This window comes from Chiloscyllium plagiosum, chromosome 14 (genome assembly GCF_004010195.1).
Source record: "Chiloscyllium plagiosum isolate BGI_BamShark_2017 chromosome 14, ASM401019v2, whole genome shotgun sequence".
Classification (NCBI taxonomy): domain Eukaryota; kingdom Metazoa; phylum Chordata; class Chondrichthyes; order Orectolobiformes; family Hemiscylliidae; genus Chiloscyllium; species Chiloscyllium plagiosum.
The window spans coordinates 67,915,914-67,941,619 of record NC_057723.1 but is presented as its reverse complement, the minus strand read 5'-3'; the positions used below and the strand labels follow the sequence as shown (position 1 = coordinate 67,941,619).

Here is a 25,706-nt window from a genome sequence, read left to right as displayed (position 1 = left end):
GATTACAGGGGTAAGAGCTATAAGGAGATGATAGAAAAACCTGGTTGTTTTCTCTGGAGCAGCGGAGGCTGAGAGGAGACATGATAGAAGTCTATAAAATTGTGAGATATATGGATAGGGTTGATGGTCAGAAGCTTTTTCCCGGAGTTGAAATGTTTAATACTAGGGGACATGCACTTAAGGTGAGGGGAGGTGGGGGGAGTTCAGTGGAGATGTGAGGGCCACTCTTTTTTTAAACAGTGTGCTAGGAGTCTGGAACGTGCTGCCAGGGTTGGTGGTGGAGGCAGATAGGATAAGGGCGTTTAATGGCCTTACATGAATATGCAAGGGATATGGATAAGGCAGGCAGAAAGGATTAGTTTAATCTGTGTCGTTTCGGCACAACATTATGGGCTGAAGAGCCCGTTCCTGTGCTGCAATGTTCTTAAATAAAGTAAATAAAATTGAAAAGTCCTCAAAATATTCTGAGTGAGTGAGTTAGTTCACCAACTCCTTTGTGAATTTATTTTGTTAGCTAGTTGTCTTAACTCAGTCAGAATTAACTGTTTTCATAAATTTTCTAGCTACTTATTTTGAATCAGATTTGTATGTCCCATAACTCTTCATGATTTAAAGGCACTGTAATCTCACCAATCCAAAATGATAACAGAAAATTTTCAACAGAAACTTCTCTCCATCCTATCAGAAAGATGTTGTGAAACTTGAAAGGGTTCAGAAAAGATTTACAAGGATGTTGCCAGGGTTGGAGGATTTGAGCTATAGGGAGAGGTTGAATAGGCTGGGGCTGTTTTCCCTAGAGCATCGGAGGCTGAGGGGTGACCTTACAGAGATTTATAAAATCAAGCGGGGCATGGATAGGATAAATAGAAAAGGTCTCTTCCCTCTAGTTCTGGACTCCCCAACCTGAGGGCAAAGGTTTAGGGTGAGAGGTGAAAGATATAAAAGAGACCTAAAGGGGCAACGTTTTCACACAAGAGGCTGGTACATGTCAGAGGAAGTAGTGGAGGCAAGTACAATTGCAACATTTAGAAGGCATCTCGATCGGTATATGAATAGAAAGGCTTTGGATGGATATGGGCCGGATGCTGGCAGGTGGTACTGGACTGGGTTGGGATATCTGGTTGGCATGGACAAGTTAGACCGAAGGATCTGTTCCTGTGATGTAAATCTCTATGCCTCTAAGACTCTATTAGTTTATTACATTAAATGCAAATAAAGAAAAGATGTTATGATCTAAATATTTCAAATAAAGTATATTTAAGTACAATATTTGTCAGTTATTCTTAGTACTATTACTACTACATTGTTAAATTAAAGAAAAATATTTTAATAGCGTTTGTCAACACAATTCTTCATGCCATATCAAACATTGTGCTCTTTCATATTGAACTTAAACTTTAATTTCAGCAGCATGACTGACTCTGTGTGTATGTGTGTGTGTGTATATATATATAAAATGCATAAGGAGGTGCTTCCAATTCTAATCATCTTCTCAATCTTCAAACGCCTACTTTGTTCCCCGCTATACCCATCCCTGACTCCAATCAATTGCATTGAAACCCTTATCCACACGACTGTTATATCTATATGGAAGCACTCTAAATAAAAGAAAGAACTGATGACGCCATAAATCAGAAACAAAAACTGAAGTTGCTGAAAAAGCTCAGCAGGTCTGGCAGCACCTGTGAAGAGAAATCAGAGTAAATGTTTTGGGTCCAGTGACCCTTCCTCAGTTCCACCATTCTAATTGTCTCCTGTCCCAACTCATCCCTTAAATCACCATGAAACTTGAATCCATCCACAACTCTATTGTCCATATCTTAGATCAGCCAAAGGCTCATTCATGCGTTAACCCTGTGCTCACTCAGCTGCATCAATTTCAGTTGCCCCAATTTTAAAATTCACAAATCCCTCTATGTCCTTGACACTTTATGTCTGCAACTTCCTTCAGTTCCATAAATCTCAAATCTCTGCAGCTCCAATTCTGGCCTCTTGTGCAACCTTGACTTTCATTGCTCTACCACTGGCAGCTGTGCTTTCAGCTGCTACAACCATTGCTCTGCAATGCCCTACTAAACCGACAACTCTCTTGCTTTATAACTCTTCTTAAAAAAAAAACAACCTATTTGACTAACCTTTTGCTCACCACTTGTAAACACACTTGACATTTGTTTAGCATGAATGCATGCATAATCTGACTGAGAATGCATCTTGGTTGTCTTACAGCTCCAAAAGGCCAGAGTCCAAAATAAATGGTAGATGCAGGGGCACAGAGCAGCAAGTTAGGAGTTTTTAAACATTTAAAACAAAATTAATAAATTGATTTGGGCAGCACGGTGGCACAGTGGTTAGCACTACTGCTTCACAGCGCCAGAGACCAGGTTCAATTTCCATCTCATGTGACTGTCTGTGTGGAGTCTGCACATTCTCCCCATGTCTGCGTGGATTTCCTCCGGGTGCTCCGGTTTCCTCCCACAGTCTAAAAATGTGCAGGTTAGGTGCTAAATTGCCCGTAGTGTAAGGTGAAGGGATAAATGTAGGGGAATGGGTCTGAGTGGGTTGCGCTTTGGCGGGTTGTTGTGGACTTATTGGGCCAAAGGGCCTGTTTCCACACTAAGTAATTTAATCTAATCAAGTAAAAAGAAAAAAAAATGAAGATAAAAAAGCAGAGCAGATTGGGGAAGCACAGTTCAAAACGTCTCATATTAATGCGTGTCGTACTATCTTTTGCAGAAATAAAGTGACCCAAACATTGTTAATTTTATTAAATTAGAAGTTCGACGTGGGCATAGAAGGATATAGAGCCAGGGTCGATGAATGGATTTAAGAGACGGATCGCTGTGACTTCACTGAATTGGAAAACAGACACGGAAAGGGGGCTGAATGTACTCCACCAGTTTTCAAACTACTGTAGTCATCAAATGTGAACTGAAAGCTGAATCAGCATTCTACAGGCAAACTTTTGCTGTAAAATCTGTGTCTTAAGATCTTGTACTCCACAACCTCCTGATGAAGGAGCAATGCTCTGAAAGCTAGTGCTTCCAAATAAACCTGTTGGCCTATAACATGGTGTTGTGTGATTTTTAACTCTGAACTGAAAACTGACTTCGACAGAGAGGTAAACAATATATTTCCAGAACAGTCTGCAATCTATGGAGTAAAGGGTATTTGAGTCTCACAATGTAGGTACTGGCTTGCTGTAAAAATAGCCAGCCCAGAGAACAATAGTGGCTGACATTCTAAAGGGTTAAGATTGTAAACACAGCTTCAACCATCCGGAACCAAGCACTGTAATTATTAGGTAGTGAGCACAGCAGGCAGAGAAGGACCTTGCTTTGGACAGGGAGCAGCTTAACTCTAAACATTAGCAATTTCTACAGGAGTTAAAACAGTGTGATAGACCAACAGTCTCAAATTCAGAAGGTTTGATCCCCAAGTCATGGTTGAGATGCATATTAATTTAAATCAATTTTCCATAAATTGTGAAATGTCAGTCTTTGTAAGATTTAGCAATATGTACAAACCAAAAAAGCTTTTATGTTCTTCTGATGCTAACACACACTTTATACAACATAAACACACACACATTCTCTCTTTGGTTTTGTCATTTTATTAACATGCCTCTTCGCAAGAATTGCACTGTGTACGTATATATATATATACGTACACACACACACATATATAAATAAAAACAAACAGCAGCAAATACTGCAGACCCCACCTAGCTTATCAATCTGGATGGAGAGTTTCAGAGTGACATACTGCTGCACTGTATAAATCTGCTGTAGCCTTGGCATGAAAAAGACACATTACCAGCTTTTCATTAGTTGTGACCCAGATAGGCACTGCATGAGAAAAAGCACAATCCATTTGACAATCTGTAACAGTGCCTGAATCAGCATTCTACAGGCAAACTGAAACAAACACTTGATTATAGGTTCCCACTGGAAAATAATAGAAATTTCAGGCCTCAAAAATCACATTGAAAGCCCTCATTCACCTAATTCCACTGTCAAAAAGCTGAAGACCTGATTGCTTGACAAGATTCCAACTTTAAACTGTAATCTACAGGAGAATTGCTGTTCAAAAAGAGCATTAAGGGAGTTTTAAACAAACCAGCAGGAAACTTTTTATCAGCCTTAACCTCGATTTCTCAAAATGCTGGTTCATCCGTCTGCTGGACTCTACATACAAAACACACAAGCAATGTTGGTCTTATACTAGATGATAGAAATTTACAATCTCAAGTCTTTGGCGTTACTTGTCTTAACAAACACATGACCTCTCATTGGTGGGAAAACAGTGGCGTTACAGACTCCAGCTTCTGCGTACGAATGTAAAGGCAAAGTCTGGTAGAAGTGATGTGGCAAGTCAAATCGCAAAGTCCTGACCCAACATCAATATTCAATGACACATTTAAAAATAGCAGCAGCTTGTTCAAATTTTTGTTCAAAAGCAGTTCAAAACTAGAGTATAAAAACTGAATGCAGATTACATCAGACTTTGTTTTATAGAAATCTGAAACGTTAGTCAGGGAGACAAAACCACACAAACTACTACAGTAATGCACATCCAAGCTGTTTTAATAGCTCATCCCTGCTTTCTACAACATAAATATTTAATATGTGTTCTATCATTCCTCTTCATAATTCATTAGTTAAGCCCTCCACTATGAAATGTATACAAACAGCATGATACTACTAATATACTGCAATTGGCCAAACTAATTAAACTATTGTTAGAGTCACTCAACGTGGTTCAGATATTTATAAAAAAGTACCTTCTTTACTTCATCACACCCTCATTAAAATTGACACACGAGTTTTAAATTCTGTACATTGTTGTCAAGCAGGATTCGAAGTGCTTTAAACAGCTTTATAAGCAGTAACTAACAATAATCAATTTGGTTTTTCTGAAAAAAAAGTCTATGATGAGGGCTGCAGCAAGTTCCTTGGGTGATGTTGGTTAAGTCAGGGAATTAAAAACAACTGTCTTTCTGGCTACCATCCCCAAGCCCACCAGCCCACCAGCACACCCGTCTCCTCATCCACCTGTCCCCACCCCCAAACCACCGCCCTCAACACCAACCCGCGCCCTCCGCTTTATTACTACTGTACCTTCTGTGTAGCAGCTGGACGAGAAGATTGTACTGGGAGGTCTGAAGATGTAAGGCAGATACCGAGAGAAGCATTTCATCTTCCAAAAGGAGCTAAATAAGAGCAACCTCTTCAGACCACGTGGATGGCACTTTTCATTCCTCCCCACCTTAGATGCGGATTTATTCCTTCACAGCTCGGTTGGGCTGACGGAGATGGAAATTGGTCATGGCGTGGTGGAGACAGATTCACCATACTTGCCTCCTCAGACACCAGGGTACAGAGGTTTGCATTTCGGGAGGAATGCCATTTGAATCCCAAGACACCGGAATGCTTAAGTCATTGGCCGTTGTCCATCAGTTCAGGAAATGCTGACTAAGAGCACTATAAAACATTCTATAAGCAATGTTGCTAAAACTCACCCGTGTCAGAAGAACTGCAAGTTAGTAGCAATCAAGTCAATATTAACCCTTTCTGAACCAACAAAATAACGTAGCAGAAAGAGTTTTTTTTTAAATGAAAAGAATGCACCAAAAGCTTTTATCTTCGGGCATACGTGAAGGTGAAATTTACAAAAAAAAATTCACTGTCTAGAGTACTAGTCGTTTGCATGCAGTATAATCGAAACGCTTAGAGACAGCTCCCTTCTCCAATTTCAAGCCACGCAGACTGCAAGCCTTGCTGAAGGCTGCTCCCATTAATCTAAAGCAGTCACGTTACAGGCTGTACAGTAGGGAAACCTTGCAACCAATTACCAGTACCTTACGTAGCCGTGAAAAAAACATCCTGTACTGTTAACGGAAATGCTAGCACTGTTCAAGTCTTAATTGCACACATTTTCAGCAAGATTTGGTGTTTAAAAGATTACCCCAAAAATTACAGCTTGCATTTATATAGCACCGTCAACGAAGTAAAATGTCTCAAGGGGCTTCACGGAATGTTATCAGACAATAATTTACACTGAGATATTAGAACAGGTAACCGAAGGCTCGTCAATAAGGTTAGTTCCAAGCAACGCCTGGGAGGAGTCGAGCAGAGAGAACATTGAGCATAAGACAGTAAAGAATATGAACAGACCTTTCAGCCGACCATGACTGTGACTCTTCTCACCCTACCTCTTGCAAAAATGCCATCCTGTATTCCCAATTCCTCCGCCTCCGCCATATCTGCTCCCAAGAGGTCCAGTTCCACCACAGAACACACCAGGTGGCCTCCTTCTTTAGAGAATGCAATTTCCCTTCCCACGTGGTTAAAGATGCCCTCCAACGCATCTCGTCTACATCCCGCACCTCCGCCCTCAGACCCCACCCCTCCAACCGTAACAAGGACAGAATGCCCCTGGTGCTCACCTTCCACCCTACCAACCTTCGCATAAACCAAATCATCCGCCGATATTTCCGCCACCTTCAAACAGACCCCACCACCAGGGATATATTTCCCTCCCCACCCCTCTCCGCCTCCAAACAGACCCCACCACCAGGGATATATTTCCCTCCCCACCCCTCTCCGCCTCCAAACAGACCCCACCACCAGGGATATATTTCCCTCCCCACCCCTCTCCGCCTCCAAACAGACCCCACCACCAGGGATATATTTCCCTCCCCACCCCTCTCCGCCTCCAAACAGACCCCACCACCAGGGATATATTTCCCTCCCCACCCCTCTCCGCCTCCAAACAGACCCCACCACCAGGGATATATTTCCCTCCCCACCCCTCTCCGCCTTCCGCAAAGACCGTTCCCCCCGTGACTACCTGGTCAGGTCCACGCCCCCCTACGACCCACCCTCCCATCCTGGCACATTCCCCTGCCACCGCAGGAACTGTAAAACCAGCGCCCACACCTCCTCCCTCACCTCCATCCAAGGACCTAAAGGAGCCTTCCACATCCATCAAAATTTTACCTGCACATCCACTAATATCAAGCTTATCTCTCCACACTTCAGGCTCACTGCCTTTATTCCTGATGAAGGGCTTTTGCCCGAAACGTCGATTTCGAAGCTCCTTGGATGCTGCCTGAACTGCTGTGCTCTTCCAGCACCACTATTCCATGACTGTGACAGCATGGTTCTGAGTTCTAGGTAATTGTAGAGATTAGGTACTTAGTTGTCTGCAATGTTGCCCCAGGCAAACCAGTCACATACAGAACAAGTCTTTGGGAAAGGCCTTTACACGTAATGGCGTTATTTTTGTTTTATGTTCTACCTGCTAAAGAACTGTGAATTCAGGGCTGTTTTGTTTTCTTTTATTTAACCCCATTTCCTAGGCAACCTGTTCAGATATATTATAGCAGGTGGGTCTTGAACCTGGGCTAGGGGTAGGGACACTAGCACTGTATCCTAAGAGGGCATTCGGTGATCTCAACTCTGAAACACCAGGAACTATCAAGGTTCTAGTCGGCATTATCAATTAACGAATAAATTAATCCATCAATCCAGTGACCAGCTAGAAGAAATCAGATTAACTCAGAAAAACTAGTCGTAGCATTCAGTGAGTTACAATCTGCAAAATCAACTTTGCAGCATGAGATTTTGAATTTGGAGTCTGGGAATTTTGTCTGGTTGCACAAGATCAGCCAAGCATTCAGAACAACATGGAACTATCTACAAACTGTGTTTTTATTTGTTCACTGGATGTGGGGATCATTGGCAGACTATCCATGTTAAATTACATTGGGAAGGTGGCTGCTTGAACTGTTGAAGTCCATGTGGTGTAGGTTACACTCTGTTGTTAAGAAGGAAGTTCGACATGACAGCAATGAAACAACGGCAATATAATTACAAATCTGGATAGTATGTGGTTTGGAAGGGAACTTGTAGGTTGTGGTGTTCCCCATGCATTTGCTGGCTTTGACCTTCTAAGTGATAGTGTTTGGAAGGTGCTGATAGAAGCCTCAGTGAATTGCTGAATGGTGTCAAGCTTCATGAGTGTTGTTAAAGCTGCACTCATTCAGGGGGTCAGAAAGTAAGTTACTTGCTGCAAAATTCCCAGTCTTTTGCATTTGCCTCTGTAGCACATTTTTATATGGTTGATCCTATTACTTTTATGGTTAGTAGCAACTCTGTGATGGGATGAATTTAGTAATGGTAATGCCATTGAACATCAAAAGAGTTGGTTGCATTGTCTCTCTTTGGAGCTGTTCATTGCTGGGCACTTGTGTTTCATAAATGTTTGTTCCCAGCCTTTGCCGACATACTAGCATATTTAGAGAACAGTTCTCCAAAGCTCCAACATTAAAATTCTGATCCAGGCATTCAAATTCTTCCTTCCCAATGACCTCATTCTTCCCCATCTCTGTATGCTCATCCAGCCCTATAACCTCTGCATTTCCAATTCTAGCTTCTCATTCATCTCCAATATTCATCCCTTCAATACTGACTGCAGTGCCGATGCTCAGTTCTCACAGACTCTTACTAAACTCCTCTATCCCTCTCTCTTCCTTTAAGATGTTACTTAAAACCTACCTCTTTGAGAAAACTTTTGGTTACCTGTCTCAACATATCCTTAAGTGATTCAATGCCAAATATTGTTTTGTAATACCCCTATGAAATACCAAGGCGCATTTCATCATGTTAAAAATGCTAGATAAATATAATTCATTGTTTCTCTTGATTTATATCAAGATTTCTGTACAAATTCTGTACACTCATCCACACACAGCATTCTTCACTCTTCAAGTCATTGACATTCTCTGTCAGGGGCAATAGAATGGAATTTAAAATACAATTGCACTTTCCAAGTACTAAAAGCTGACAAACAATAAGACATGAACAGGCTGCACGCAGTCTGTGAAAGGCAGTTGACTTGTGAGAATGAATAAACATGCTGAAGTGTTGCTTGAACAGGAGGCATATTTGCAGAACTTTATCCTGAACAATGAGTAGAGCTTAGATTAGGATGAATCGTATATATGAAAATGAAGTTTTTCCAGCTTATGAGCTTTTCCTTTGTCAGAGTGTACAAGGAATTAAAATCAGCTCATATACAGAAAATCATATTGCTGATTAGCTTGTTGAAAATGTGCTAAATTATAGTATTCTCTCTCAGAGTTTTCTCTCCAAAGATATGGCCAAACAATCCAATTTGAATAAAAATATGTTGTCAGATTTTCTCAGAGATATTCAACTGGCAAGTCTTCTGAAGTTGACTCTTACCTAAATTTGTTTACATGGTCCCAGTTATTTTCCAGCAAATCTATCTCACCTAGCTGTTTTAAATAAGTCCATCTGAAGCTTTCATAGACTGATCTGTAAGCCAGATGGCACCTAAGGCAATGGAAGAAGAAAGTCACCAAGTAAGAATATTTGATATATCACAGCAATTACAATCCCTTTAGGCAGGTCTTAAAGGATTTCACTGGGATAACCATTATTTTGAAATACGTTTGGTGATTTTCTAAATATTACTGAATAGAAAGACAGCACTGAGTATAATGCTGTATTTTGCCAGTAGTGTGATGTAGCAGGAGTCTCCACTGGCCATACAAATCTCAATGCAGGTCTTCATAAGCCATCTATTGGGATGAGTTCTGGGATGGCTAACAAATTCAGTTTGTGATTTCAGATTTCCTACATGCGGACAAATGGTGCTTAAAGGGGTGAGCAGATAAGCTGTTTAGAGGTTGTGTGTATGCTTTCCAACTCAGACTTCTCTCCGCATATTCCAACGAAATCTCTCAACAAGTTCAATACCTTCTCAAATAAACCTCCTCCATTTTGGTCAGTCACAAGCCAGGGACTCCCATTTCTTCAGGAATGGGAAGAGGATATTCCTAAAGTGCTTCCACTATTTCCTGATGTGACTGAGTATTCCAAGTATGGCTGTTGCTTCGGCAGTCTGCTGACAGATGTAAAAGACATCCATGGAGCTTGTTTTGACGGATTAGCGTATCCATGATAGATATATTGGCTTGAGACAAGATGCTACTGTTGGAACCACCTTTCTTGCTTCTGGAGTTGAAAGATCTTGTGTAGGCTCTGTTAGTGGTATTTCTCTAGTGCTTTGAGGTGCTGTAGATTGTCCAAGGTTCCAAAGCATATTGCAGTGTGGGATCACTGCTTCCTAGTAAACCAAGAGTTTTAGTCTGTTTGTTTGAAATCCTGGTTCTCAAATACCTCTCTCTTCAGTTAGCCAAATTGACTGAGTTGGCTCAGTGGAGGTGAAGATGAATTTCATCATCTGTTTTCGGGGTTCACAAGAAGAGGCTCCCAAAGTTTTCCAGGATCTCATTCAAAATTTAATCAGCACAGGCATGTATTGTGGTGCAAGACCTGCTTGGTAGAGGAGAAAGTGAGGTCTGCAGACGCTGGAGATCAAAGCTGAAACAGGGCGGAGGAGCGGGAAGTGGAGGAGATGCGGTGGAGGGCATCGTCGATCACGTCGGGGGGGAAACTGCTTGGCAGAGGACCTCAACCTGTCCTGGTGTTTAGCAAAAGCTTATTTTATAATTTGTTTCAGAAAGGAAATTGAGTTGACACGGTCGTGGTCCGCACGGGTACCAACATAGATCGGAAGATGGGTGAGGTTCTGAAGGCAAATTTTAGAATTAGAAATGAAATTAAAAAGCAGATCCTAAAGGGCAGTAATATCAGGATTACGCTCAGTGCCAAGAACTAGTGAGCATAATAATGGGAGGATTGACCAATCGAACACATGGCTGGAGAACTGGTGTAGGAGGAAGGAATTAGAACCGGTTTCTAGGGCAAGTGGACTTGCACAAACTGGATAGATTGCATCTTCTGGGACTTGACTGATATCCTTAGGGGAAGGTTTTTCAGTGCTGTTAGGGTGAATTTAACTTTGCTTGAGGGGGTAACCCAAATTGGAAGGAAATATAGTTTTAGATTAGATTAGATTAGATTAGATTACTTACAGTGTGGAAACAGGCCCTTCGACCCAACAAGCCCACACCGACCCGCCGAAGCGCAACCCACCCAGACCCATTCTCCTACATTTACCCCTTCACCTAACACTATGGGCAATTTAGCATGGCCAATTCACCTAACCTGCACATTTTTGGATTGTGGGAGGAAACCCACGCAGACACAGGGAGAATGTGCAAACTTCACACAGAGTCGCCTGAGGCGGGAATTGAACCCGGGTCTCTGGCGCTGTGAAGCAGCAGTGCTACCGTGCTGCCCACAAGAAATCAAAAAGATACTGGAGAGACTAGAAGACAGGAAAAACAAAGATGAGCATGGAGTATGCTTAGAAAGCTGAATGATTTGAAAAAAATAAAATTCTGGACATTCTACTTAGCATTCACAAAAAGGCTGATAATCTAAAGGTGCAAATAGAGATACATGGATATGATCTAATTGCCAATACAGAAACATGCTGCATAATGACCAGGACTGGGAACTGAATATTCAAGAAGGTCAGACAGGAAGGAAAAGGAGGTGGAGCTGTGCAGATCATAAGGGTTGGAGTCAGTACATTAGGAAGGGAGGCTCTGAGGTAGGAAAAATAATGTGTGAAATCTTTTTAGGTGCAGCTGAGAAACATCAAGGGGGAGCAGACATAGTTTGGAGTTATTTATAAGCCAACAAATAATTGTGGTAGTGTGGGTCATGTTATTAGTCAGGAGATGAGAGAAGATGTAGCATTGTAAACATAGTAATCAAGGGTGGCTTAAATCTGCATATAAATACATTGAGGACCAAAGCTGTTTACAGCAAATTTCTGCAGTGTGTTCAAGATGGTTTTTAAAGCAGTGTATTTGGAGGTGGTGTCTAAGTGTAATAATTGCAAATTTGTTGATGATACAAAGCTATGAGGAAATGTGTGTTGTGAGGAAGATGTAAAGTGGTTTCAGGAGGGTTTGGGCAGGCTTAGTGAATGGGCAAGAACATTACAAATGGAATATAATGTGGAAAAATGTAAGGTTATCTGGCCTCCCTGTACATGGATGACGTCGCCGTTTTCTGCTTGGATCGGCTGTCCGTGCGCAGACTCATGTGCATATGTGACCAGTTTGAACGGGCCTCGGGGGCCAAGGTAAACTGAGGCAAAAGCGAGGCCATGCTCTTCGGGAACTGGGCCGACCAATCCTCGATCCCCTTCACCGTCAGGACCGACCACCTGAAGGTGCTGGGGATTTGGTTCGGGGGGGGCTGGGTCATGCGCCAAATCTTGGGCGGAGCGTATCAGCAAAGTGAGGCAGAAACTGGGCAGATGGAAGCTATGGTCCCTCTCCATCGCGGGAAAAAACCTGGTCATCAGGTGTGAGGCACTGTCATTGCTGTTATACGTGGCACAGGTCTGGCCTATTCCCAGAACCTGTGCTGCTGCAGTCACCCGGGCCATCTTCCAATTTATATGGAGGTCAAAGATGGACCAGGCCTGAAGGGACTCGATGTATAAAGATCTGGGCAACGGGGGAAACAATACACCCAATGCCACCCTCACCCTGATGGCCACCTTTGTGTGTGGGTGCATCAAGCTGTGTGTGGATCCCCGGTACGCAAACACCAAGTGTCACTACGTACTGAGGTTCTACCTGTCCCCGGAGTTGCGAAGGACGGGCCTGGCCACGCTGCCGCGGAATGCTCCGAGTAGTTGGACTGTTCCGTATCATGTGTCCTTCGTGGAGAAGTTTATGAAGAAAAACACCTTTGACCACAAGTCCATCAGGAAGTGGTCAGCACGTAGAGTCCTTGAGACCCTTCGGGAAAAGGAGAGTGCGGATCCTATCGAGCAGTTCCATGAGCAGACTGTCAAAGCCATTTGGCAGAATGCCTCATTGCCAGAACTTTCCAACAAGCACCAAGACATGGCTTGGTGCTGGTGGTGAGAAGGGCTCTGCCTGTGAGATCCTTTATGCATGGGCAGACTCTCTCCCGCACCGCACGATGCCCTCAAAGCGGCTGCGGGGGGGAAGAGACTGTCACAAACCTCCTTCTGGAATGTGCCTACGCAGAAGAAGTCTGGAGAGGAATGCAGTGGTGTTTGTCGAGGTTCGTCCCGAGCAGTGCCGTGACGCGGGACTCAGTGCTCTACGGCCTGTTCCCCGGGACGCACACCGAGACGAACATCAACCATGCCTGGAGAATTATCAACTCGGTGAAGGACGCTCTCTGGTCCGAAACCAGCTGAAGGAGTTGACCCCGACTGAGTGGTGCAGACTGGCACATTCCAAGGGCCAAGACTACGTGTTGAGGGACGCGTTGAAGCTTGGGGCAGCTGTCGCCAAGGCGCAGTGGGGAAAGACCACCGTTTAACATCTGCCTGCCTAAGCACAGGGGTCTGACGCAGTAAGGGGGCTCCACTGACCCCCCCCTGCTAAATATGTGGATAGTAATCGTACAGACCAATATATATGAATGATTACTCTGTCTCTGTATGCCAAGAAATGGAATGTTTACGAATATATGGCATGACCAATTGTACAGATTATCAAAATATTTTATGAATAAAGTATATTTTGAAATTTAAAACAATCTGCTTTGGCAAGAGAAACATGCACGGTATTTCTTAAATGATGTGGGGTTGCAAAATGTAAAGGTACACATGGACCTAGGTCCTTGTCAATGAGTCATTGAAGATTAACATGCAGGTACAGTAAGCTATCAGGAACACAAATGGAAGATTAGCCTCTATTGTAAAAGGATTGGACTGCAAGAGTAGTAAATTCTTGCCTCAGTTGTATAGGAGTTTGCTTATATCTCCGAGATATTGTGTGCAATTTTTGCCTCCTAAACTTAGGAAAGATATTTTTTGCCATAGAGGGAGTGCCTACATGGTGGGACTGTCCAATGAAGGGTGATTAGGCAAACTGGGCATGTATTCTTTAAAGATTTGAAGAACAAGAGGCGATTTCATTGAAACCTACAAAATACTAAGGGGTGAATAGGTAGATGAAGGCAAACATCTACTTGGGGAGATCAGAACTAGGAGCACAACTTAAAAATAAGGAAGATGCCAAGGTGCAGATGTTTTTTAATTCAGAGATTTGTGAAATTTTGGAAATCTCTATCTTAGAGGGCTTAGTCTTTGAGTATGTTTAAGGTAGGGAATGACAGACTTCTGATTACCAGTTGCATGCAAGGTTCTGGGGATGGGGTGTGTAAAAGGCACTGAAGTACTCAATCAGCCATGATCTTACTGAATGGCAGGGCAGGCGAATTGGGCTGAGTGACTTATCCCTGTCTCTATGTTCTGATGATCTAAAGCACAATTTCCAAGTAAGAGCACACAAATTTCATCAGCAAAATGAAGCTCACTAATTGAGCTTGGAGTGGTTTTGGAAGTGTAAGTTGAAAAACTTCCTATTTGTTCTCTAAGTTCTCTTCAACTCTGTGGGTAGTTTGCATAAAAGTGCAACAGGAAAAATGGAGAAGAGGGTAGAAAGAATGAAATAATCATGATTGGTTAGAGTGCAGAAGACATGGCCGAAAGCTGAAGTCATGGCAACGAATTGAGCTGGAAGCAAAGTTTGGGAAGCAAAAGAGGCCAGAATGGAGACATGCACTTGGAGGATTTGAGAACGAGAGGTGATTACAGAGATAGGGAGGGTTTAGGCCACGGTGGCGTTCAAATACAAAAGTACAAATTTAAAATTTGAGCTAATAGAGGTTTACCACAGGCATGGTGTACTTACAGAAGTAGGTGCGGGTTTTGATGCTTGTTGAATGGAATGGACAATTAAACGATTAGATTAGTTGAGTCCAGAGGTATTAAAGATATGCAGGAAGATTCCAGAAGCAGATAGCCTGAGGCATGGGGATAGATATGTGACATGGAGGTGGAAGTGAATTGTCTGGGTACTGACAGGATACAGGGGAGCTCAGTAACCCAACCGGGATCAAATTGAGCACCAAGGTTTTAAATAGCCTGGGTGAAACAGAATAAATCTAAGTTTAATCTGAACAGATGAATCTTATTAACACAGCGGTTAGTCCATATTTTTAGCATGTAACCTCCCTCTGATAAGTTAAATAGTTCCTCGAACATCATTTACCAGGACATTATGTATTTGGAATGAAGACTTTGTTGTGAACATTACACAATACCAGTCCTCCCCAAGAAGGCCCGTAGGGAGGAAGATACTTGCTTAGTGGCTCAATTGATAGGTGCAATGACTGGATGGATTAAACAGAAAATAGGAGCAGAGGTCGGCCATTTGGCCATTCAAGACTGCTCTACCATTCAACATGATCATGGCTGACAATCAAACAAAATATATTGTTCCCACTTTCTCTCTATACAATTTCACCCCTTTATCCCCAGAAATGTATCTAACCCCTTCTTGAAAACATTCAATATTTTGGTCTCCTGGTTCTGGACTCCTCAGTAATTGGGAATATCCTTCTTGCATTTATCCTGTCTAATCCGGTTAGAATCTTAGATATTTCTACGAGATCACCCCCATTCTTCTAAACTTTGAAATAATTCCACAGAGGTCAGTACCATCCTTTATTTACAAGTGGAGAGTCCTGGACACTGATCCAGCTCCCTCAGAGTGACAGGATGTCCTACACACCTGTTTTTATCTGTCAGTCATGGCTTCCTAATTGGGGCTGTTAATCTGATCCAGTCTGGGAACTCATGTTCTATAGGATCCACCTGGCTGACCTCATTACAATCAGAGGACACAGGCCGGTGGGTTTTTTTTGTAGCTCCTCCTGGGGTGCTTTAGCATTGGGTCAGGTTCCTCCAACTCTGCCACAGATAGTGGTGACGTGTAACGCACAGCAACTCGCTTCTTGTGCCCGGAGTGTCTCAGAAGAAATTCATTCTCATCTTCAGTGGCAAAGGCGCCGAGGCAGCAAAATCCGCTGTGTCCATCTCAGATTCCAAAGGTGTCTTCAACATTTGATGGAGAGGGAGAACCCACAGGTTTCGACAGCCTTTCTGACTCTCCAAGGAGCCGGGCATGAGCCATATACTTGTTCAGGACCGGAGCACCTACCCAAACTTTACACGTTAGTGGACCTCATCTTGCAGCGACAATGTCTCTTATGCATGCAGGGCCACCCGTACACCAAAGTTCATTCCCTGAAGTAAACTGGTCTCTCCCAGTTAGCAGAGTCGTGTCTGGCATTGGCGTGCCTGATGCCATTTCACCCTCCCCTCCCAAGTCTGGGAAGATCAAACTTAATCTTGTACAAAGTCTTCTTCCCATTAGCAACTCTGCTGGAGCTATCCCCGTAGTTGCATGAGGGGTGGTCCGATAATCAAATAGGAAATCAGACAGTTTTGCATCTAGTGAAGTTGTAGGTTGTTTCTTTAAGCTTGCTTTCAAATTTTGGACTGTTATTGTTGCCAGAACATTGGATGATGGATGGTACGGAGCTGTTCTCATATGTTGAATGCCATTCAACTTTAGAAAATACTCGAGTTTCCTGCTGGTAAACGATGACCGTTTATCCATGACCTACACTTCCAGGAGTCCATGTATTTCAAAAATGCTTGCATTTTTTTCTATGTTGTTCTCGTGTTTGGCTCTATTAATGTCCAACTACTTCGAGTAGATGTTGACAATGACTAAGTACCTTAAGTCCATGAAAGGACCTGCACTGTCAATGTGAATTAAGTCCAGGGTTTACCAGACATTCCCACAAATGTGGACGAACTGCTGGTGGCAACTTTTGTCCTTGTTATCACACCGGGCACTGCCCCACAACAGGGCTATATCTGCATTCTAGCCTAACCACCAGACTTAATCTCTTGCCAACAATCTCTTCATTTCGGAAACTCTCGACACTCTGGTGGTAGTATCTAGCCAATATCTAGCGTCTATGTTTGCTCAGCACAGTCACTCTTGCTCCCCATAATAAAATCTCATCCTGCGTGGTGACCTGGTCTTTCTGGGTCCAAAAGTGTTTCAATTTTGGTTGTGATGGCCCTTTGGTTTCCCCGATCACCATCAGCCCTTTCAGGTTTGCCTGGAAGGCAAATGGCATTGGTGGCCTTGCAGAATCATGGAATTGCTTCCTGGTTAACACACAAGCTAGCCTTGGCTCCTTTGATAGTCCCTAGAGTTTCCTGAAAATGTCCAGGTATTTAATTAGAACTTCACTTATGCGGCGATTTTCTAATCGAAAAATGGTGAGCCAATCTAGGTGAATCTTTTTCAACCAATTTTGTCCCATCAAGGTTGGACCCAAACCTTTTACAAAATCTGCGGTAACTGAACTGGTTGTTACTCATAAGAAAACGGAACCAAAGTTGTACTCTTAATCTGTAAAGGTTCCCCAGTATATATTCTCAGACTAGCTGACAACTGGTACAAACTTAAGAGCTGGAGTCCAGAGTGAGTTTTGTTAATAAAACTACTTTTGTGATCACTGAATCAGCCACATCAGTATTGACCTCCATTAGAACCAAGTGACCATTTCACCAAATGTTTATTTTGAATGGCTCTGACTTGGGACTTGCCAATCAATTTAACTGTTCCAAACCAGATGCTGGTAGACTTTCCAGGGTGTGCTCCAGTGAGTTCTCTTACTCAATTCAGACCCAATGGGACTCTTTGCTGTCTTGAGTTCACATACTGGAAGCAAATAAAATGGCTTGCCAGCCCAGATCCTGAAGAAAATGTTCACTGTTTGGCCAATGCTTTGCTTCATTTGGGGTTTGCTGTGGGCTGACCTGCAATCCCTCCATTCAGGGTATGTCTAGAGTGAGGAAGTATAATTGCCTTCACTCAAGTGGTGTTACCCAAGCTCAGTCAGACTGGTGAGGATGTCCACTTCCATCAAAATACTTTGCAAGTCATATGCTCCACTTGCCACATTTTCCAATGATAAAGTCAGTTGTAGTACCGTTTGAAACCAGTTGGGCTTCTTCTAGTAGGTGCTTTTGTCAGGAGAGTTACTTGTTACTTTTCATCTGCCTCAATGTCATTTGCCCAGAAAAAAATAATGTCCAGTATTTGTTGGCAGGATCGAACGAGTCAGCTTCCCAAATAACGCTATCATGCCAGAAATGCTCACCCTAATTTAAAGACAAGTGTTGCAAGTGCTTTAGTCACATCGCCACTGAAATATCTCCACAGCAGCTGGTATCCTATCACTAAAGTCACCTTTTATTTACTCATGGAAACTCTTTGATACTGTCCAGCTCCCTTAGAGTCAGTTCTCAGAGTGACAGGATGTCTGACACTCCTATGTTTATCTGTCAGCCAGAGCTCCCTGATTGGACCAGATTAACAACCCAAATTAGGGAACTCATATTCTGAGGTCCACCTGGCTAACCAAATTACAAATTCAAATGAATATAGTCCTAACAGTCTCTTTTTATGTGTCTATCCAGCCATCCTAGCAATCAGATGGTCAATCCTTGGTTTGTGTCGAAAAGTATGGAGCTGGAAGAGCACAGCAGGTCAAGCAGCATCCGAGAAGCAGGAAAGTCGATGTTTCAGACATAAGCCCTTCATCTGGATGGAGGGTTTATGCCCAAAACATCGACTCTCCTGCTCCTCGGATGCCTGACCTGCTATGCATTTCCAGTGCTACATTTTTTGACTCTGATCTTCAGTATCTGCAGTCCTCACTTTCTCCTTATCAATGGTTTGTTACAAAATAGCTGATTTGATCTGGTATTGGGGCTCAAACGTAGCTAGGGATTTGACATAAACTGGGATGCTTCTCTTTAGACCAGAAATGATTAAGTAGACATTTGATGGAGTTGTCAACACCCCTGAAGGGTTTTGATCGGTTAGAGAGAAACTGGTTCCTGGGGAGAAAGGCAAGTAACAAAAGGACACATTTTAAAAGTAATTGATAGAGGAAGATGAGGTTGGAAAAACAATTGTGCAGCACATTGTTACACTGTGAAATGTACTGCCTTGAAGGCTGGTGGAAGCAGATCCAACAGGAAGCTTTAAGAAGAGCATTGGAATAACTCGTGACAAGTAAAAATTTGAAGGGCTTTGCAAAAAGAGGAGTAGGTATAATTGAAAAGCTCTTCCAAAGAGCTGGACCTGTCAAAGGGGCCAAATGGCCTCTTTCTAAGAAAAGGAGAGGATGGCCTCTGGGCCACATTCTTGCCCCATTGATTTTTTCATGGGTAGGCAAATGAAAGAGGCGAAAGTGAGGACTGCAGATGCTGGAGATTAGAGTCGAGAGTGTGGTGCTGGAAAAGCACAGTTCGTCAGGCAGCATCCGAGGAACAGTGTCCTCGAAGGCAGCTGCTCCTTGGATGCTGCCTGACCTGCTGTTCTTTTCCAGTACCACACTCTCGAGGCAAATGAAAGAGGCCATGTGGTATCATCCCTTGGCAAGTTATCGGAGAGCCTGCCTCTTGGCATCTGTCATATTTCATAGGACCTATCCACTCTCTGCCCAAAACTGGCTATTAAATATGGAAACTGGCAATCCAGTCGCACAGTCCTTAATGCATTCATCGTGCCTCTGGCAAGACAGGCCAGAGGCAGGAAGTCACTCATCTGCCATCCAGTGCCTTCCCTCTTGCATTCCCACTGTCAAAGCAATCTAAGTGGGCCAAGTAAGATTCCACCTGTTGATTCTAGACAGAGAGAGAGAGAAAAAAAAGATCCCTATTGAGCATAAGTTTAGGCTGTGCTTTGATGCCTGTCTCTTCTGTCTAGATCTGGTATAAGAAGTGGCAACTTGGCATGAGAAACTGAAAAGCGCTCAGCATGTCAATAGCTTCTAGAGAGGAAAGGAGAAAATTACAGTGCTAATAAGAGCAACAATGACAGTAAGGAAGATTTAAAGCATCAGATGACAGCCAGATTTATTTTTTAAAAAAAGCAAACCTTGAGATAAAAGCAAGGACAAGAGAAGACTGTGAAACTAAATATACCAATAGGCATTTAGAGCAGTCCTTTCTTTACTTAAAACCACTAAATCTTAAAGAAATCAAACTACAATAAATGCTCCAGAGCACAAATTAGATTTCTTAAGCAAATAGTCTAGTTCTTTGCTTGGATATACAATTCTGTTAATGTTGTGTGGACAGCCTCCTAAAGTCAAAGGTAAGTAGCCCTTCATGTTTTAAGCAGATAGAGGAACTAAATTCACAGTAATCACCTCCGTGAAAAGACGTCTAAACTTCTGTTTGTGCAAACATTGAGCAGCAGAGGAATGTAATGCTTGCTGTAATACTGGCAATGCTTTCTTGTTTCAACTTAAAAAAAAGAAAGTTTGTGGTTATATATTCAGATATCTATTTCATGCACTCCCATTTTTCAATTTATTTCATATCCATAACTTCATTACCCAATGTTCCATCAGTCTCAATGCACCCAAAAGATCTACAATGGGTTTAAGAAAAAGATTAGAGTTTGTCGTGTCCATGAATGCATTCAGTTCCCCAAGGTGAGAAGCAGGAAAGCAGAGAAAAGCAGACCAATTAGTGATCTTTGAAGTGTAATCTCTATTACTAACATAGGGAATTCATCCATGCATGGCAACATCCCAAGAACTGCCAATGAGAAAAGTATATTGAAGTTAGTTAAGGGACAACTGTTGGATGGAACATCAATAGCTCTTCCAATACCGCCTCAAGGTCATTACATTGGCCTGAAGAGGTACTAACAGTGCTTTGTAAAAGTGGACTTTCATAATGCAGTTCTGAACGATCAAGTTTTGGGCACTGTACAGTTATACTTTATAACTGTAATGTTATAAGGAAGCATGCAAGCTTTTTTACATGAAGAACCTAACTGGGGAGCAGAGCCTTATATAATGTATTATAGTGTGATTCATTCCTAGGCACAGCCCAGTTTATAATATGGGTGTTGATGGCTGCACTTGACAGTCAACAGCTATCAGTTTTGGACATACAGTGCAGCACCTTACACAAGTTTGGTAAAGTCTATCATAAAAGAAAGGCTTAATAGTATTGTGAAGAATTTGATAAGTCACCTTTTCATCTCTGTCTTATATCAGGGCTGTAGGAGGGAGACTTTTAAATTACAACAAATGCATTTATCTAGCAACTTTTAATGTAGCAAAACATTCAGGAGCATTATCAATGAAAATATACCAAGTGATATTAAGAAGGAAATCAAAAGCCCAGTCTAAGATCTACACTTTAAAGAATATCCCGGAGGAGGACAGAGAACTAGAGACAAAGAGAGGTTGACAGAGGGAGTTCCAGAAATTGAGGCCTGGCCAATGCTGGAGTTTTGAAAACAGAGGATGAACAAGAGATCATAACTGGATGGAGCAGAGATCTTGGAGGTCATGGCCTCATTCCACCCAGTATCCTGCAAGAACTCCATCCCGTTCTCCCAATTCCTCCACCTACACCGTATCTGCTTGGATGAGGAGACATTATACTCTCAAGTATCCCAGATGTCTACCTATTTCGGACAATGTGCTTTTCCTCCCTCTGTTATCCAGACAGCCCTCCACCGCACCACCTCCATTCCCCACTCCACTACTCAAAACCACCCCCCCTTCCAAATGCAATAAAGACAGAGGCCCCCTTGTCCTCATCTACCACCCCACCAGTCTCCACATTCAACATGTCATCCTTCTGCCAACTCCAATTGAACGCCACCACCAAGATCTTCCCCTCTGCCTTCCACAATGACTGTTCCCTTCGACAGTTCTTTGTTTGCGCCACTCTCCCCACCAACCCCCTGAAACCCCAAGTACCTTCCCCTGCAGCTGGAAAAGATACGAAACCTGCCAGTACGCCACCCACTCGCCTCCATCCAGGGACCCAAACAGTCCTTCCAGGTGAGAGAGGTTCACCTGCCTCTCTTCCAACCTAGTTTACTGCATCAGGTGCTCCTGATGTGGTCTTCTCTACATCGGGGAGACCAAATGTAAATTTAGTGAACAGTTTGCCGAGCATTTCAGCCAGGCCCGCAGGGGCCAACCAGACCTCCCATTTTAATTCCCCTTCCCATTCCCTTTCCAACATGACCATCCTTGGCTGCCTCCATTGCCACAACAAACCAAACTGCAAGTTGGAGGAACAACACATCATCTTTCGTCTGGGCAGCCTACAGCTGGAGGACTCAAGATTGAGTTCTCCAATTTCAAACAGCCTCCCTTCCCTTCCCCGACTGCCTTCCCAGCCCCTTCCCATCCCTTCTACTGCTCCCAACCACCTACCAGATTCATTTCTCCCACTGACCAACCAGATTGTATCATCTGCCTGACTTCACCTCTCCCCACTTTGCCACCCTGCCCGCCACCTCCTTTATCTGCAGCTCCTGCCACACCCACTCCAAGTCATGAAGAAGGGTTACACCAGAAGTGTCAACTTCTCCACCTCCTGATGCTGCCTGTCTTACTGTGTTCTTTCAGCCTCCTGCCTCTCTAAATAAGGTAACAGCCACAGTGTTAGGGGCAAGGTACTGGCATGGATAGAGGGTTGGCTGACTGGAAAAATGCAAGAGTAGGGATATAAGGGTCTTTTTCAGGATGGTAGCTGGTTACTAGTGTGTTGTGTCCACAACTATTCACATTATACATTAACAATCTGGACGAAGGAACTGAGGGTTTTGTTGCTACGTTTGCAGATGACACAAAGATAAGTGGAGGTACAGTTAGTGTTGTGGAAGTGAGGAAGCTGTGGAAGGACTTGGACAAGCTGGAGAGTGGACAAAAGTGGCAGATGTAATACAATGTGGGAAAGTATTAGGTTATGCACTTTGATAGGAAGAATTGAATTGTTGACTATTTTCTAAACAAAGCTTCGGAAATCTGAAGCACAAATGGATTTGGGAGTCATAATTCGGGATTCTCTGAAGGGTAATATGAACGTACAACTGGCAATTAGGAAGACAAATTCATTTCAAAAGGGCTAGATTATTAGAGCAGAAATGTACTGCTAAGTCTGTAGAAGGCTTTGGTCGGACTGCATTTGGAATATTGTGAACAGTTTTGGGCCCTGTAACTAAGGAAGTATGTGCTGGCATTGGAGACCTCCAGAGGGGTTTTACAAGAATGATCTCAGAGATGAACGACTGCCATATGAGAAGCAGTTGAGGACTCAGTTGTACTCGCTGGAGTTTAGAAGAATGAGAAGAATCTGATTGAAACTTCAGAATATTGAGAGGCCTGGATAGAATAAATGTAGAATTATTTTTCCAATAGTAGTGCAGACTAGGACCCGAGGGCACAGCCTCAGAGTGAAGGGCCAATCCTTTAAAACTGAGATAAGGAATTAAGGAGGAATGTCTTCAGCTAGAAGTTGGTTAATCCGTGAAACTCATTGCCATTTAGGGCTGTGGAGGCGAAGTCATTGGATATATTAAGACAGAGATAGGTTCTTGATTGCTAAGGGGATCAAGGGTTACAGGGAGTAGGCAGGAAAATGGGGTTGAGAAACATATCAGCCATTACTGAATTGCGGAGTTGACTCAATGAGCCAAATGGCCTAATTCTGCTCCTTTATATCCTATCTAACTCTGAAAAAGAGTTAACTCTGCTTTCACTATCTGCTGAGTTTCTCCAGCAACCTCTGTTTTTATTTAAATGCTGGTCATTCTTTGTTCAACAGACCAATATACTTCTTGATATCAATCATTAACTTCCCTTTGGTAACCATATCCAATTTCTCTTAGGGAAAAATTATATTTTTAAAATAGGTAAAAGACCCCATAGCAATTTGCAAAATATTGAATTATGCTCAATCAAGAAATATTGGCAACCCGGGTGACCACAAGACAGTATTTTAACAGCAAGAGTTGTTTATTTCTTTGGAAATTCTCCAGGTGAAAATTCATGAATAAAACAGACAGAATTTGTATGTAGCAACCTTCATGATCTCAGGATTTGCAAAGCGCTCTGCAGTCATTTCGTAGCTTTCAAAATGCTGATTGAATGTTTCTAATTGTTTCTTGCCTATTATTCCTTGAATGGCATCTATTGAAATGCCAGTCTTGGCTCAGTGGTAGCACATTTGTGTCATGTCACAAGTAGGTAAGGAAGGGCCCTCTCTTTAACCCTCTTGGTCAAGTATTTCATTTTTTTTAAATCATGGAGCAATCTCAAATTTCAATTCACACATAGTTGCTAGACTAAGGAGATAACTGTAACATTTTGAGTAGAAGAATTATTATCCACTAACCCTGAGAAAAATAATAAAGGACAACATCAACACACAGAAACACAGAATAAGACTTAAGAAAGAGTCAGTAGCTGATATAAAATGTTAGGCAATTTAAAGAGTTAGTCAGTTCCTTACATTCTAATAGTTGAACCTGAAACCACAGTTGTTTAGTTAAATTGTATTTGTAGAATCCTTAGGATTTTACTGAGTAGATATTTCTCTGATTTGTTTTATTACTGGTCCCAACTTTCACGATTATGAGAAGGAAACAGAGGGAGGGAGTGATAAAGAGAGAATCTTCTATTCTTTAGTATTACCAATGCATTTTCTTGCCCTCTATCTGCTGTTTTGCCAAGCAGCAACTGAAATGTGGTTCATTTTTATATTCGTGAGTCTGGTTCTATTATCTTTCCAAGCTGAACAGTTGCAGACATGTTTCAATATATGCAACTTATGAAACAAACAGGGACTGAAAAAGATGTGAAATCTTGAGATCTGACTCAGTTGACTGTTTTCTTTGTCTTTACATAGAATGGTAATTTCAGTTCAGGTGGTTTTGTTTGTTCCATGATGGTTTTCTGAATTTGCCTCAATCTGCAGTAAGGTGTTCACTGCAGTCATGTCAGGTCCACGTTTCTTCCTTTTTAAACCACATTAGTCCATGAATGGTTCATGTATTAAAGCAAGATGGAGGAACACAAACATTGATGATCTATAATTCACCACTATCATGGCAGCAGAGTTAGGATATCATGGATTCATGCTCCATTCCAGAGATGTACAGTATATGCATAGCCTGGGCTGTCACTCTATACAAGTTGAAGGAGTGCCAATTTGCACCTCAATAATGGCAAGTATATTTAACATGCTGCTATTTTCCAGCAAGATTCAGCTGAAAGTATAAATAATATGCATGCAAGTTTATTCTTCCCTTCCTTGAAAACTGTGAGATTATACCAAGATATTAGACTCACTCTCATCATTCATATCACAGAGGCTACTATTTTATAATCATATATCTTAATTGTGGACTTTTAATAGCAAAAAAAAAGCACACGTTTTATCAGTGCACAGATTATCGACCACAAATTACAGAATGGAATACTGCAGTGAAGGGAACTTATGAATAGTTAAGAGTCTGTTGTAATGCAAATCATTCATGATATACATAAGCACAGATCAAATGGTCTGTCTATGATCAGTTTTCTTACGCATCCAACATTTTTCATGTTTATAGCTATTGAAGGCACAGCACTGTTTTTGCACAGATGAAACCAACATAATCACAGCTTTTTCTCAAAAGCTTATCCTGTTTTGCAAGTGTAATTACAGACAGCTGAATCACTTTTCCAAAAGCAAGCACAATTGCTAGTGTCCGCCCAACACCATTACATCAGGGGATATTTTTGAAAGTTTCTTTTTGCTACATATGCCTCATGTTTCTCCTAATTTCTGGACTTAGGTATACTTTCCAGCGAGGAACTATCTTCAGATATCTAGAAACTGCATCCTTGAGTCAAGAGCAGTGTTTCAGCAATGGCTGGGCTCTATCATTTATCAGAATCACTGGGTTTGGAGAATAAGGGTAGGATAGGGCAAAGGTTAGGGAATTGCCAGCATTCCTGCATCTG

The 25,706-nt window shown here is 42.4% G+C and overlaps 1 protein-coding gene across 3 annotated transcripts in view; it reads right to left on the bottom strand.

The window, feature by feature from the left end:
• LOC122556787 (serine/threonine-protein phosphatase 2A 55 kDa regulatory subunit B beta isoform) overlaps nucleotides 1-25,706 on the bottom strand; it is a 564,274-nt gene that overhangs the window by 456,496 nt on the left and 82,072 nt on the right. Inside the window, exon 1 of one of the 3 annotated variants that reach the window (XM_043703960.1) lies at nucleotides 5,118-5,734. The exons of the other annotated variants lie outside the window; for them this stretch is intronic. Coding sequence (XP_043559895.1) covers nucleotides 5,118-5,196 — 79 coding nt within the window. The 5' untranslated portion in view covers nucleotides 5,197-5,734. Of the gene's footprint in view, nucleotides 1-5,117; nucleotides 5,735-25,706 lie in introns of those variants that run through there. 3 annotated transcript variants of the gene reach the window in all.